Source organism: Solea senegalensis, linkage group LG3 (assembly GCF_019176455.1).
Source record: "Solea senegalensis isolate Sse05_10M linkage group LG3, IFAPA_SoseM_1, whole genome shotgun sequence".
Lineage (NCBI taxonomy): Eukaryota > Metazoa > Chordata > Actinopteri > Pleuronectiformes > Soleidae > Solea > Solea senegalensis.
The window spans coordinates 28,919,829-28,935,009 of NC_058023.1; the positions used below are offsets into that span (position 1 = coordinate 28,919,829).

At 40.3% G+C, this 15,181-nt stretch overlaps 1 protein-coding gene across 3 annotated transcripts in view; it reads left to right on the forward strand.

The window, feature by feature from the left end:
* The window catches only part of LOC122766656 (protein PHTF2-like), a 41,972-nt gene extending 27,571 nt beyond the window's left edge, over positions 1 to 14,401 (forward strand). For 2 of the 3 annotated variants that reach the window (XM_044021694.1, XM_044021695.1), the window contains 17 exons: positions 2,051 to 2,120; positions 3,396 to 3,554; positions 4,407 to 4,572; positions 6,305 to 6,469; positions 7,753 to 7,975; positions 8,089 to 8,238; positions 8,314 to 8,470; positions 8,582 to 8,649; positions 8,896 to 9,024; positions 9,113 to 9,198; positions 9,287 to 9,479; positions 9,555 to 9,686; positions 9,769 to 9,855; positions 9,963 to 10,118; positions 10,897 to 10,992; positions 11,079 to 11,204; positions 11,978 to 14,401. In XM_044021694.1, coding sequence (XP_043877629.1) covers positions 2,051 to 2,120; positions 3,396 to 3,554; positions 4,407 to 4,572; positions 6,305 to 6,469; positions 7,753 to 7,975; positions 8,089 to 8,238; positions 8,314 to 8,470; positions 8,582 to 8,649; positions 8,896 to 9,024; positions 9,113 to 9,198; positions 9,287 to 9,479; positions 9,555 to 9,686; positions 9,769 to 9,855; positions 9,963 to 10,118; positions 10,897 to 10,992; positions 11,079 to 11,204; positions 11,978 to 11,998 — 2,184 coding nt within the window. In that variant the 3' untranslated portion in view covers positions 11,999 to 14,401. The remainder of the gene's footprint in view (positions 1 to 2,050; positions 2,121 to 3,395; positions 3,555 to 4,406; positions 4,573 to 6,304; positions 6,470 to 7,752; positions 7,976 to 8,088; positions 8,239 to 8,313; positions 8,471 to 8,581; positions 8,650 to 8,895; positions 9,025 to 9,112; positions 9,199 to 9,286; positions 9,480 to 9,554; positions 9,687 to 9,768; positions 9,856 to 9,962; positions 10,119 to 10,896; positions 10,993 to 11,078; positions 11,205 to 11,977) is intronic. The other variant, XM_044021696.1, reaches the window with a different exon arrangement.
* Positions 14,402 to 15,181: the final 780 nt, after the last annotated feature.

Sequence of the window (15,181 nt, forward strand, 5' to 3'; positions counted from 1 at the left end):
GAGAACTACAGCTTATTTTGCTTGTTTTAATTTGAAATAACAGACAGAATTAAAAAAATAGATAGGCATGTATGTTTACCTCTCCTTTTTACTCAATGAGATATTTTAGAATATCAGCGGGGGAAAAAAGACGATATATTACTCCAGATCATAGTTATTTCACATTTTAAAAGCTTTTCTAACCTCCATAGACAACAGTTTCAATTCATTTCATAGTTCAATAACATTAATGTTTAAGGTAAGCGTATAAATATAAAAAAATAAACATGATAACCAGCCTTTAGTAAGAAATTGTCTAATTTTCACTCTTAGATTGGCTCAGCTCGAACCAAACCGACTCTGAGTCGACATCAGTGCTCGTGTCTGGAGACTAAACTAGTTCATCATAAGATAAGAGCTATGAATAGCACTGAGACGAGAGCCAGGGAAGATGTCAGTGAAGACCTTTTACTGCTGCTGTAAATCTGCTGCCAAGGGGAAGTTATTGATCCACATACTCTTTCTCTCTCACACACACACACACATACACACACAGTGTTGCAGGTGTTCTTCTTAGGACACTTCATGTGATGTCTATTCATTTGGACAGCCTAAACACAACATTATAACCTTAAAGATAACAAGTGAATGCCTAAGCATAATTCAAATCTTAGCCTTAAACTTCACTAGTTCTTCAGATATGAGTTAGGACCAAGTTTATGCCAGAAAAAGACCCAAAAAGGTAACAAATACAAGTGCGCACACACACACTGGATGTACTGGATCATTGGTTGTGTTGTTTAAAGATACAACCTCTATCAAGGCTGTGTAGCAGATCACTGGCTGATAAGAGCTAACTTGATTGGGCTGTGTGTGTAAATATTAGTACACAGCAGTCAAAGTGAAGTGGTTGGCGATTTGTGTGTTTAAAAACGAGCCCACAGTTCAATATAACTTTGATATTAAAGTGTCATTATCAAAGCTCTGAATGAGGCTCTGTTGTGTTGTGTTGTGTTGCGTGTCCCGCAGGTCACAGAACGGGACATAAAGACCAACATTTTCACCTTAAAATCATGAAAATGCAAAATGAAGAACTACATTTAGTGTATTCACTTACAGTCGGTAATAAGGATTAGTAATTCTTTAATAGTGAACACACGCAAAATCATACTCCCACTGACACACAGCACTGTCAATTTTACTGTCTTTTATTATTGTGTTTTACTGTATTTTATTCTATTATTATGTTGCATTTGTGTGTTTTTTTATGTAAGGTGACGGAAAGGCGCCAACAGATAAAATGTATTATCATCATTATTATTATTACTAATAGTAATAATAGACCTGTCGGCACATTATCACAGATCTAAAACTCAACAACAACAAAATTTATTTATTTATTTAAAAATATAGACTGTGTTTGATCGCTCGCAGGCTGTTAAGACAAACTGTGTGCATGTGAACTTGATTGTCAATAATCGCTGGTTAAGTTTCAGTCACCACTGACAGAGCAGTCTCACAAACACACACACTTAAATGTAGTGGAGGAAGTGAGTTGCTGGTACAGGAAGTCAGCGTTCCACAGAGGAGCCTCAACAAACTCAATTCTATGAAATGACGCAGCTGGTTTATCTAAACTCCTCGGCACCTGCAGAAGAAGATCAGGGGACATTTAAACCGAGTCAGTTCATGAGAGTGAAGGAGAAACTGGATGAAAGTGTAGAGACTGATGCAAGTGACGGAGAATAGAATGCACAGCGTTTGCCACCTCAAACACTGAATGTGAACGTTTGTGTTTATAAAAGATATTCAGTGCACGAAAAAAGCCTGCTGAGGGCCGAGTTCCTGCAGACGTGTGTGGGCCTGTTTTTGTTCCCCGGTGGGGATTTAAACGGGAGTGTGGTGGTTATGGTTTGAGTTAAGGGTGAGACAATGAATTATGTGGATAAATGTCCCCCACAGGGATAGTGAAACCTGTGAGTGTGTGTAGAGTGTGCGAGAAGAGGGAGATTATGTTTATTCCTGCAGTCATTTTCTTTATGTGGCACTAACTCTGTGTCTCCCCCTGCAGGGCTTGAGGAACAAGCCAAAGAAGACAGGACATGTAAAACCAGATCTTATCGATGTGGACCTGGTTAGAGGTAAGAAAACTGTCTGTGTGTGTGTGTGTGTGTGTCTCAGTACAACACCAGCTTTGTTGTTTTATAAGTGTCATTTGTATTGGAATGATGAGAATGAATGACAGTCATTCTGTTTAACTCGTACATGTGTATAAAATGCTCAAACATGTCTTGAATAAACCTGGCATAATCTCATAATCTCGCCATGAAATAGTCAGACATGCACATTAATTACCATTACACTCCAGGTTTATGGGGGTCACACTAAATACTTGACACTATAACCTGTAGAAGCTGATTTTTTTTCACCATGAAATAATTGTTATTTTAAAATTGCATACATGTTTCCTGTATTTCCTGGATGTGTTCCAATGAAGTTTGAAAACATTATACTGTATAGTCATGTTAGCACTGATAACCTTTTGCATAGTGCTGTATAATTAACAGTCATTCTGACATTAACATGCTCCATATACGTAACACAAAAAAGACTTCCCCTTATGCTTGTTTGTGTTTTTGTCTTGTTTTGTTTTGTTTTTCACTTCACACACACACACACACACACACACACACACACACACAGAACACTCCCTCAGTCAGGTTTGACAGTATTGATTCCACATGAAATAATGTTATATTAAGTATGAAGCTTACTTATTATTATCATTATTATTTTGATAATAATATAATAATAATAATAATAGTCACAATAACAAATACAGAGTCAAAATAATAACATATTTATAACATATTTTTTTATTGCATATCGTCCTGTTAGTATCCAACAATGCTGTGGCATATTTTCCTGACATCGTGTGCATTCACTGTGATCAGGTTTAATAGATTTCCTGCTAAAATCATCAGACAGACACATGTCGTCTGCTCTGTCGCGTCAGCATACAGTAAGAAAAAACCTCAAACCCGAGTGTCGCCGTGCCAACCTTCTGTCACCGTTAAAGTCGTCCTTCTCCTCCGTCCTCAGCTCTGGGCATCTGTGCCCTCGTCCGTCTCAGGTTCATCACACTTTCAATTATTAATCAGACCAGTCAAATTTACCCTCATTGTCATTTCATTACACAGGAAGAGAGTTCATGAAGTATGAAAAGAGAGTGGATTAAGACAAGATGGATGAGGGGAAGTCGAGAAAGACTCGCTGAATTAAAAAAAAAAGCAACAAAGAAGAAGATAAAAAAAATCAAAACACACAGCTCGGGATGTGAATCCGCTGTGTTTTACATTACCTTAATCAGTTGTTGTCGTTTATCTAAGAGCATATGATTATTCTGTTCTCTTCAGGTTCGGCCTTTGCCAAAGCCAAACCAGAGAGTCCGTGGACGTCGCTGACCAGGAAAGGCATCGTCCGAGTCGTCTTCTTCCCGTTCTTTTATCGCTGGTGGATCCAGGTCACGTCCAGAGCCATTTTCCTCCTGCTGCTGGCTCTTTATTTGCTGCAAGGTAATCGTGTGTGTGTGTGTGTGTGTCTGAGAAACAGAGAGACTCTGTGTTGAATGGCTGCCAAATATGTTGTTGTTTTTTGTAAGTCCTGCAAAACCCAGTCCGCCAAGACAGAGGTTAACCAAGGAAACTGTTATCAAGACGACTGGCAGTTTGCCTCTTTTTTAAAAAGAAAGAGAAAACACGGCACATGGAGTGGAACTATCACATTTTCCCCTTGATGTAGACACCAAAGTCTGTTTATCACAGTCCAGTCCAGTCCAGTTTATTCATAAAACAACATAGTTAAGTGTTGTACAGTAATAAAGAAAACATTTAAAGGAAAAAAAAAAACATACACTGTGCACACACCACATGTCAAACAGAAACGATGTGTTTTTAAAAACAGGAAGTGATGAAGTCTGAGGCTGGGTTTTCTCATGAAGCAGGTTTGGGATGCATAATTTCTGCAGAAGCATCAATAATAACTTTAAACTGTTTTTTTAGGTTCCAATGTTGGAGGGAAGTGTGAAATATGTAGGAAACAGTGATACTGATTTACATAATTCAAAACAGAAACTGCTGTCAAAACTGTTGACCACTGTAGTTTCAGCTAAGGTACAGCAGCTAAGGCTTGGTAATAACTATACAGTGCACAGTGTATATATATATTTTATTCTGTATCTATATTCTGTATCAATATCACAAATGTTGCTTACAACACACACGTTTTCTGTCCATAAACAAGTTCAAAACCACAATTTACACATTTCTTTAAGGCGTCACTCAGGAGCAGATATAAATCTTTTATCATCTGACATTTTACAGTGATGAAACTCACACCTTTTGTCCACATTTGTCTTTTCCTCACAGCGGCAGCAGCACTTCTCTACGTGTCCATCCCTCAGCCTCATGGGATCCCAGCCACGGAGGTGTTTGGAGCCATCTGGCTCATGCTGCTGCTGGGCACCGTCCACTGTCAGATCGTGTCCACCAGGACCCCGAAACCAGCCTCCAGCAGCGGGGGGAAGAGACGCAGGTGAGGAAGGGAGGAGAGAGAGCAAAGGAAATGATACTAATGAGAAATGTTAAAGGTAGAGAAGGAAGCAGGAAGAAGAGGAAGGAGGGCTGTTGGACGTGAGATTAAGCTTAAGGATAAGATTATGTGCAGGAGCGAGGGAGCAACACATGAGTCATTCAGAAAAGATTAAAATGTCCGGTCGCTGCATTTGAAGAGACGGGAGACACAGGAAGAGATAAAGCAAATGGAGATAAAAGGCATGAGATACAGAGAGGAGGAGGAGACGAGAATAGAGAAGATGGAAATTTGTCTTGGGCTCGCTGATGTAAAAATAAATATGCAGTCACAGAATCCAAAAAAACAGATAAGAGATAGTTTTAAGAATGAGAGATCGTTTTACAACAAGCTGTGAAAACATGAGACAGACGGAGTTCAATGAAACTACAGTTTTGGATTAAAAGCTCAGTCTCTTGTAGTGAAGGACTTTTATACACAATTTCAGTTGCCATGAGAACAATGCATCGTCTTCCAGATTTTAAAAAGGCTACAACTGGCAGCAGAGAGGGGACGGGAGTTTTCTGCCAGGAGACTCCTTCACCTTCTTCCCAGTTCTTTCCATGAAAAGCTGCATCAAGTGCTTATGGGGTTTCCCTCTTATTTTGTTTACCCCTGACACCATTTTTTTAGAGAGCTTGTTTTTACTCCTGCAGCTGTGTTGATCCTTGGTTGGTTGTTTTTTTTGTTTTTTCCCTCAGTCAGACACTTCTGTTCCAACTCTGATTCTGATTTATGAGCCAATAGCTTTTTTCAGTTATTTATTTGTACAAGAAAGTGCAAAAAGTTATTTGACTGATGACTGTAAAAAAACACTTTTATATAGTGTGTTTATATAGTATAATGAGTGTGAATGCAGCTTGTAGTACTTGGTGTGTGTTTTGTAGTGTTTAGATTTGCAGGTTGTGTTTTTTTCCCCCCCTCTTTGCTGGTTTGAGGCTTCTGGGTGTGTTGCTTTTTTTTGTGTGCGTCGCAATGACGTCAAGACAATTTTCAGACTCTTGGAAAGAAAATTGGACTGGATTATGCCATAGTTTTGGAAAGGGGTTTGGGGAATTCAAGGGAGCAAATTACTGATGTTTACTTCTTCGTTCATTCATTCGGCCTCAGTTTTTTTTTCCCCTGTCCTGTCTCTTTGACCTCCTCCCTCATCCAAGTCTTTTAGATATTTCATCAAAACATAAACCAATTTAACAGGACACAGTACTTTACTTTTTAAGAATATATAAGTGACTTCTGCATAGCTATTTTGTAGTTGCATTAAGCTTTTCAATCTCGAAGGCACTTTCTCAAATGTCTCTTTCTTATGTCTTCAAGTTTATAATCAGAAACATTAATCCTGTCCCACACTTTTCCCCTCGGTCATTTATCTACAAACTCTAACCTTAATTAGACGTTCTGCACAATTTGATCATTTAATGGATAAAGTAAACATGAGTAAACGACGTTTTCTTTAAACTTTCATCCCCTGTTTACTTAAATGCAGTGTTAATATGGGGAAGGTTCAAATAATGAATAGGAAATTATAATTTGCAGCATTTTTGGGAAAAAGATTCACTACATAAGAGAAGATTTTGGTGGAATATGCCTTTAACTGTGACGACCTCTGTGTCCAGCGGGTGCCAGGACTCAGAGGTTTTCCCGGTGTCTGCGTCCTCTAAGTCTGTCTCCACCCTCTACTCTTTTCACACTGAAGGAAGTTGAGGAAGGCATCTCAGATGGAGGTGCATAGGGAAGGCGACGGGTCTAGCACTACCGATAACACACAGGAGGGGGCGCCACATTCCCACTCAGCCAGCAGCACCACATACAGCCTGGGCACTCTCTTCCAAGATTTCTGGCATGATATCTGTAAAGCTGGGTGTGTATTTTCGTTTTCCTCATCTTCCTACAGAGAGATGACGCACAGAGACGAGGCTGAGCTTCAGGTTCCAAACCCACGTCATTCGATCATCAATTCGTTAATGAATCAAAGATATGCGAATACAGATCTGGAAATCATTTTTGAAATGACGACCCACAATATCAAGTGCTCTTCAAATGGACTGCGGTCCTTATTGAAACCTGAATCCAGCTCTGTCTCAGACCAGTGACTGTGCATACAAATGGACGTAGTCTTCGTTTTGCACAACTAAATCCTGGTGTGAAGCACCAAGTTCTGCAATTTGACCATTTGACACACCTGAGACCAGGCTCTATTGAAGCTTTGAGTGCTTTATCATCTATTTTCTTTTAGTAAATGGGAACATAATTCACAAAATTGACATCATGTGCTATTGTGAAAGACCTAATGACATTTCCCGTAGACTGTTGCCCCCCGGTGGTGAACTGCTGCATCCACCCTACGTCCTGGACTTCATTTTTCAACAAATTAAACAACAAAGACTACGTCCATTTTTATATACAGTCCAAGCCACAGACGTAACTTGAGCTACTTTAGCTGCAGCATCACTTCCTCTCCTCTTAGTTCCCCATCATGTGACTTAACTAAAGATCATTTAAGTCACTATTGGATCATTTGAATGATTCCCTAAAGACAATAATCTTTGTTCTTCTGATTCCTTTATAACCAACGCAGCATTTGAAGCAGCTGCAGCTTCTGAAGTGATGACACGTGCAGCTAATGCTAATGCTGGCGTAAACGCTGAGCAAAGCTACGTGTCTAAGACACTCAGGGTGTGGGGCTCAGAAATGAAAAAATAATATTCAATAAACCAAAGTTTTAGTGGTGAAAACAGTGAATAAATAATGTGCTGCTTGTGCCTGTGCCTCAGCTCTGATCGGCCTCCAGCCGAACACAACAGTGTGGAACATTTGTCGTCACTGAATTGACTCGATTTCATCTGTGGATTATCCGTAACACTCCACTTCATTGTCCTCAGTGATCCATTTATCAGTCCGTGCATTAACTCACTCATTCACCACTTCCTGTTTGTGACTGAAATGTTTTTTTTTTTCCTTCTTCGTAAACCTGGATTAGCGTTTTAATTACCGTTTGGTACAAATGTTCCAGAGCTGTTGTGTCTAACGCCTGCGTTGTCTCACTGCACGTCTGTGTCCTTGCAGAACTTTATCCAAATCTTCATATATCTTTCTACATGTGTCCGTCTCCTCCTCCTCCTCCTCCTCCTCCTCCTCCTGCAGATCAAAGAAGTCCAAACTCTCCATAGACAAATCCACAGAGACGGACAACGGCTACGTGTCGCTGGACGGCCGCGTGACCAATCGCAGCAGCGAGGAGGGGCTCCAGCTCCATGAGCAGCGGTGTGACGTGGTAAACAGGGCCGACGAGGTTTGCTGGAACTCTCACGTCCCGCCAACGCACGTCGCCCGCAACACGGGACTGATGCTGGCCAATGGCAACAAGGTAAAAGTCATCAATTTATTAATATGAATTTCTTCTATTAATAACCAAAGCTGATGAATGAAACCATGCTGTGCCCTGAAAAACAAGCCGAACCCCTGAATGTTGTGTTTTAGGAGCCAGCGTCAGACGAGGCGTCCAGCGAGGAGGATCCTGAGGCGTCCTACAGCGCCCTCCGCAGGGGAGTGGAAAGAATAAACAACGACTGCACACTCAGAAACCGCAAGAACTCGCACCACCACTACAAGAAACACTACGCTGTAGAGGTGAAGAAACACGCACACAGCAGTTGATTTCAATGCGATGTCAGTACGTGCAACTTTGTCTCGTCTGGTTTTCAGGACGTCTCCAAGTCCGGCACCAGCTGCAGCTCCAGATGCTCCAGTCTGAGGACTCAGGACTCTGAGAGCACTCGACACGAGTCGGAGACAGAAGACCTGATGTGGGAAGACTTCCTTCACTGTGCCGAGTGCAGGTCCTCGTGCACCTCAGAAACAGGTCAGAGGAAAAGACAACACAACTCATAACAAACAAACAAATATGTGATTAGTTTATTTTTTAACTTCTATCTTCATGAGGTTACATTTAAACCAACGCTGTTGTTTACAGAGGGAGAGGCCGGAGGAACCGTGTGCACCCCGGCTAAGAAGGAATACAGAGACGACCCCTTTCATCAGGTATGTGCGTGTGACACGTCAGGTTAATTTAAAAGGGATAGTTCAGGATGTGAGACGCAAACACACACTCTGTCCCCAAAGACCTGGCTGTGTTAATACCTCATGATCTAGAGGCAGGACACAGCAGGACATTCTCTTGTGTTGTCAGACTGTCAGTAAATGTTTGCTGGATTTCCCAAGTGTCTTCTCACTGCGTGCGCGCGCGCGTGTGTGTGTGTGTGTGTGTGTGTGTGTTGACGTCGGCAGGGTCACGTTCCCTGGCTTCACAGCTCCAACCCCGGCCTGGAGAGAGTGAGCGCCATCGTGTGGGAGGGAAACGAGTGCAAGAAGGCCGACATGTCCGTCCTGGAGATCAGCGGCATGATCATGAACCGAGTGAGTCGTGAGTCTGAAGAGAGGCACGGAAGAATTCAAAACGAAATCTGCTCTTAACCACATGTTTTGTTTCTGCCTCTGCACGCAGGTTAATCTCTACACTCCTGGTTTTGGTTACCAGGTCTTTGGGAACCTGGTTTCAGTGACGCTTGGTCTCACACCTTTTGCCTACAGGTAATTCATAACATAACATGACTCGGCAATATTTCAGAGGCTGGAAATACTTGATAAAAATGTTAACTCAGTCTTTCTCTCTCTGCAGACTGTCTCAGTACAGAGACTTGGATCAGCTGACCGCACTCTCAGCCAATGAGCTCCTGTCTGTGGCCCTGGGGGGCGGGTCTGGATCGGACTCACTGGTCATCACGATGGTGACGCTGAGCTTTCTGGTGCGCGTTTGCCTCATATGGCTCTTCTTCTTCCTGCTCAGTGTGGCAGAGAGAACCTACAAGCAGGTGAGATGATCGCGGTCCACAGCAGTTGCTTTTAGTAGCACAAGAAAAGTTTATAACTTCATATCTGTGTTTCAGAGGCTACTGTTCGCCAAGCTGTTTGGTCACCTGACGTCGGCTCGCCGAGCCAGGAAGTCTGAGGTTCCCCATTTCAGACTGAAGAAGGTTCAGAACATCAAGATGTGGCTGTCGCTGCGCTCCTACCTCAAGGTACAACACGTGTTTTTTTTTTTTAAATGTAGGACATTTCCAATCACGTGTGTTGACACTCACTGAGTGAACGTCTGTGCAGAGACGCGGGCCTCAGCGCTCCGTGGACGTGATCGTGTCGTCAGCCTTCCTGCTCACACTGTCCGTCGTCTTCATCTGCTGCGCCCAGGTAATTTTAAATGCCGTCATCTTAACGTCCTTCCTTTTTTCCTGTTGAAGTCAATCATTTTTCCCCCCCCTCTCTCCCTCTCCCTCTCTCTCCCTCTCTCTCTCCAGTTGCTCCACGTCCACGAAACGTTCCTGGAGTGTCACTATAACTGGGAGCTGGTGATCTGGTGCTCCAGTCTGTCTCTGTTCCTGCTCAGGTTCGTCACTCTGGGCTCCGAGACCAGCAAGAAGTACAGCAACACGTCCATACTGCTCACAGAACAGGTATACACACACACACACACACACACAACACTGTACCACACAGCAGTGACACACATTTAATCCCAGTGTTGTAATGTAACATTTTCACATTTCCACATTTTCAACCACTAAAACTCAGTTTTCTGTTCAGGAAAGCAAGTAAATAACTGAAATTTCACGTCATAATCAAGAAATAATCAAACAGTACATTTGAAAATTCACGGATAACAATAATTATATTTTAGCATTAAAAATATAATTGCTTCTGTACACTGGTGTATTAACGGTTATAGAAACATAAAAAAATAAAAATAAAGTACAAATACTTTGTTACTGTACTTAAGTAGAAAATATATATATAATATACATATATATATATATATATATATATATATATATATATGTACGTGTATATGTACACAGGGAGGTTGAGAGAGCACTCGTCACCATTCATGACAGAAGGTTCATTTTAATGTTGTTTGAAGTCGTTCGCCTGTACCTATTATTATTATTATTATTATTATTATGCTTTTATTGTTAAGAAGCCACAATAAATGTTATATTCAAAATTGTAATTCCTCACTGTTTAAATACTTTTACATTTAATACTTATATCAGAAAATGACTTTTGCTACTTTAGTAAATGTCAGGTACTTTAAGACTTTTACTCAAGTAATATTCTAAAAGGTGACTTTAACTTCCACCAAAGTCATTTTCTGGTAAAATACTTGTACTTTTACTCAAGTATTGCTTTCAAGTACTTTATACAAGACTGTTTAATCCACTGTGTGTTTGGCAGATCAACCTGTATCTGAAGATGGAGAAGAAACCGAACAAGAAAGAAGAACTGACGCTGGTCAACAACGTGTTAAAACTGGCCACCAAACTATTAAAGGTACACGCCGTCGGTCTTCACTAAACTGTCTCACAAAACAAAGACGTTTGTCTCACGCATGGTCCCGTTTGTCCCCCCCCCCGCAGGAGCTGGACACGCCGTTCAGGTTGTACGGTTTGACCATGAACCCTCTGCTCTACAACATCACGCAGGTGGTCATTCTGTCCGCCGTGTCCGGCGTCATCTCTGACCTGTTAGGGTTTAACCTGAAGGTGAGTCTATCGCCGTACTCCCATAAAGACACATGTGCGATGAGACGAAATGCATCGTGGGAAGTGTAGTGAAGTTTCTGGACTTTTAGTACAGTAGATGTCTTATACTTATCTTTCAAACACTTGTTTAAAACTAAAAATATATAAAAAAATGTTATTTATTTGGTAAATAACCAACTGAATTCACCTGTTAATGCTCACATTTTCAACCACTAAAACTCATTTTTCTGTTCAGGAAAGCAAGTAAATAACTGAAATTAGTCTTAATCACGAAATAATCAAACAGTACATTTGAAAATTCACAGATAACAACAATAATTATATTTTAGCATTAAAAATATAATTGCTTCTGCACACTGGTGTATTAACGGTTATAGAAACATAAAAAAAATATTTTAACAATTATTATAATTATGATCTAGGGCAGCTGTGGCTTTGTGTGGTGGTCTAATACATTTAAATGAAGAATAAACTTAAAATCATTTGTTTGTTTAGTTCGGATTAAATTTGACTTTTCACATCTTTTTACTCATAAAACTTGAGAGAAACACAGGAAATGGTGCAGGGCTTTTATTTTGAAGGAATAGGAATCAACTTTTTCTCAATTTTATTGGATTTTTTTTCAATCCCAACGTCCTCTGTTGAGTCTCGTGTCTCAGATCCACTGTCTGAGGATTGAATAATGAAAAGAAGCTGTATATTTCTGGGGTTAAGTGGCCCTTTAAGCGCTGTATATTTTAGTTTGAACATTTGTGCGGTGTTTGTTTCCACAGCTGTGGAAGATCAAATCGTGACAGTGAAAGGATGAAAACAAAACCACGGTGTGGAGCTGTCGATCTCACTGACCTGAAGACTGGAAGTCAGTCTCACATGCGAGTGCTCTGACCTTCAACGTTCTCACTTTGTGCACTTCACAAAAAAACTTATTTATTTACCCACTCAGTGTTTTTATTTAGGGTTTATTTGAATTTTAGTTTGTTTCTATTTTTTTTTTTTGTGTATTATGACACAAAGACCATGCTATTTTACCCATCTACATAAAGTATTATAAGCATAAATTATTATCATTATTATTGTTATTATTATTATTAATGTTATTGTGATAGTTTAGGCTCGAAGCTGTGTTGGCGTTTTTTCCGTTTTAATTTTGCAAGTTTTGAAGGCAACATTTTTAAGTGCTGACTTGGGCGGAAATCTTTAACGTTTTATTTGCTTAAACTGAAGATTATTTATGTATGAGTTTGAAAAAAAAAACATGAGTCATTTTTCTTCTGACAAACTTTCTTATATTTTACTACACGTGAAAACTTTCTTAGGCCGTGAAGGAGTTAAGAAACATTTACTTATTTACTATTTAAACCTTTGTGATCAAGTTAGAATCCTCTTTATTATCCTTGAACTTGGGCTGGTTTAGTATCAATCCCGGTCGTTGTTTGTTTGACGTTAACGTTCAACTACGCCAGTTTAAATCCTAATCTCACGCGTTAAATTTAAACGCGTGTAACATGAGCAGGGGCTGTCACTTTGCGACAGATGTTAGCCTAATCTGCAGTGTAAATCCAAAATAATCTGGTGTCGCTACTCGTGTAGTTTCCTTGTATTCCTCCATTGTATTAGCAAAACGCAAGGTTAAGAAGTTCACACGGTGCCAGCTCCCCTCGCACCAGTACTTCCTCCTTGACCAGAGCAGTCCACACCAGACTCCTGTTAAATATTTCCCCCCGTTAATTGTCGGAGATTAACCCACGTTTTTTAAGATTGCTAAGTCTTTTTAACTCATCTACAGTTCAGCATTGTTCGGCTTGATTCTAGTGTCGGACGTCGCGCTCTTCCTGTGACCAATCAGTGGGCGGCAGTCCGGCGACGTTGCAAGCACTTGGAACTTCGCCAGACCAGGTACTATAAAAAGTACCAGGTACTATCGCCAGTGGAATGCGCCAAATGTGGATATTTTTTATGCCGATGGCGCCCTCTGCTGGATCACACAGTAATTAACTTTCTAAGTTCAAACATATCCGAATTACAGATAAAAAAAAGAAAGGGAGAGCCTTAACTAACATCGACGTTTTAAAAGTTGCAGACTTACCAGAGGAAAATAGTCCCTGGTTGGTGCTCTCATTTTTACAGCGAGAAGTTAAAAACGCTGCAGAGAAACAATCGTCCACTTAATGGAAATAACAGCAAAATGAAATATGAATAAAAACACTTACTTTAAAGTGGTTTTTAACCAGTTTTTCCAGCAACACATGAAGGTAACCACTCCTCTCGTTGGGTCACATAGTTTAGATATTTCCATGATGTTTGGTACAATGTACAGATAATGAACGAGACAAATGTGCGTTTACCCTCCCCCGCCCCCTGTAGGCCTAAACGATCACTGCATGTTCCGTCTCTTTCCAAACATCCACGTTCTAGGATGAGACACAGCACCGTCTGGTAGTTTAGTTCAGTTACATATGTCAGCTTGTCAGTCAGTATTAGATGGTTTCATGAATCGGTTTAGAAGAGTTAACTTCCCACGAGTATGTAAACGCAGAATGAAGAGAATTGCACTTTAAAAAAAAACTGATTTTAAATGGAAGAAAAAACAAGTTACATCTTCTTTTTGTTTGTTTTTTGTTGTACCTCACCTGCTTATTAACACAGTGTGCTGTTATAATGAAATATTCTACATGGTACGTGAAGTTATCATGACCCTGCAGAGACTTTTGCATCACGCTGACACAAATCGTCGTTGTTGCTGCCTCGGTGAATGAGTTAGTGACTCATCAACTCATTAACTGACTATTCACTCATGAATATGCGAGCAGAATAATCTTCAGTGTGTGAATCCGAGGAGGAAGAAAAAGACCAAAGTGCTTTTTGTTTGTTTTTGTTTGTCTCTGCTGTAAAAAAAAAAAGGAAAAAAAGAAAAAAGAATGTATTTGCTGCATTTTGCTTTAAAATCTGTTTCCCTTTGGAAATACTTTTATTTTAATGTTCTTTCACGTTGTTTTTGTTTGTTCCTCACGTTCATTAGATAAAGAATTGTTGTTTTTTAGGAACAGACTTTTGAATTGTACGGAATACTAGGTTAAAAGAACTGTTGTGATTCTGTTTTCCTAGAGTCAGAAGATTTAGATTTTTTTTTTCTGTGAACTGGTCTGTCAACAAGGTCTACATTTTTATAAGAAAAATAAAAAAGATTTTGATGTTGAGTTTGCTGATTTGTTTGTTGTCTTTTAGTAGCGTGGAAAACATCTCACTCTCTGTGTCTTCATCATGCAGGTTGCAGGATCCAGATCCAGTTTAATTATTATTGTTATTGTTATTGTTATTATTATTATTTTTATTATTATTATTATTATTATTATTAATAATAAATGGTCCAAAAAAGTCATAGTATAGTATATCGTCCGAAATCACCTAAAAATGTCATAGTATGTCGTCCAAAATTACTCAAAAATGTCATAGTATAGTCAGTCAGTCAGTCATCATCTAACCGCTTTATCCTCCACCAGAGGGTCGCGGGGGGTGCTGTGCCAATCTCAGCTACATGGGGCGATAGGCGGGGTACACCCTGGACAGTTCGCCAGTCCATCGCAGGGCCACACACAGATAGAGACAAACAACCATTCACTCTCACACTCAATCCTACGGTCAATTTAGAGTGTCCAATTTACCTATTCCCCACATTGTATGTTTTTGGACTGTGGGAGGAAGCCGGAGTACCCGGAGAGAACCCACGAACACACACGGGGAGAACATGCAAACTCCATGCAGAAAGGTCCTTGTTCCAACCGGGGCTCGAACCCGGGTCTTCTCGCTGCAAAGCCGAGAGTGCTAACCACTACACCACCGTGTGGCCCTCATAGTATAGTATGTCGTCCAAAACTTGACAAAAATGTCATAGGTTAGTATGTCGTCCAAAATTTGACAAAAAAGTCATAGGTTAGTAATTCGTCCAAAATTTGACAAAAATGTCATAGTTTAGTATG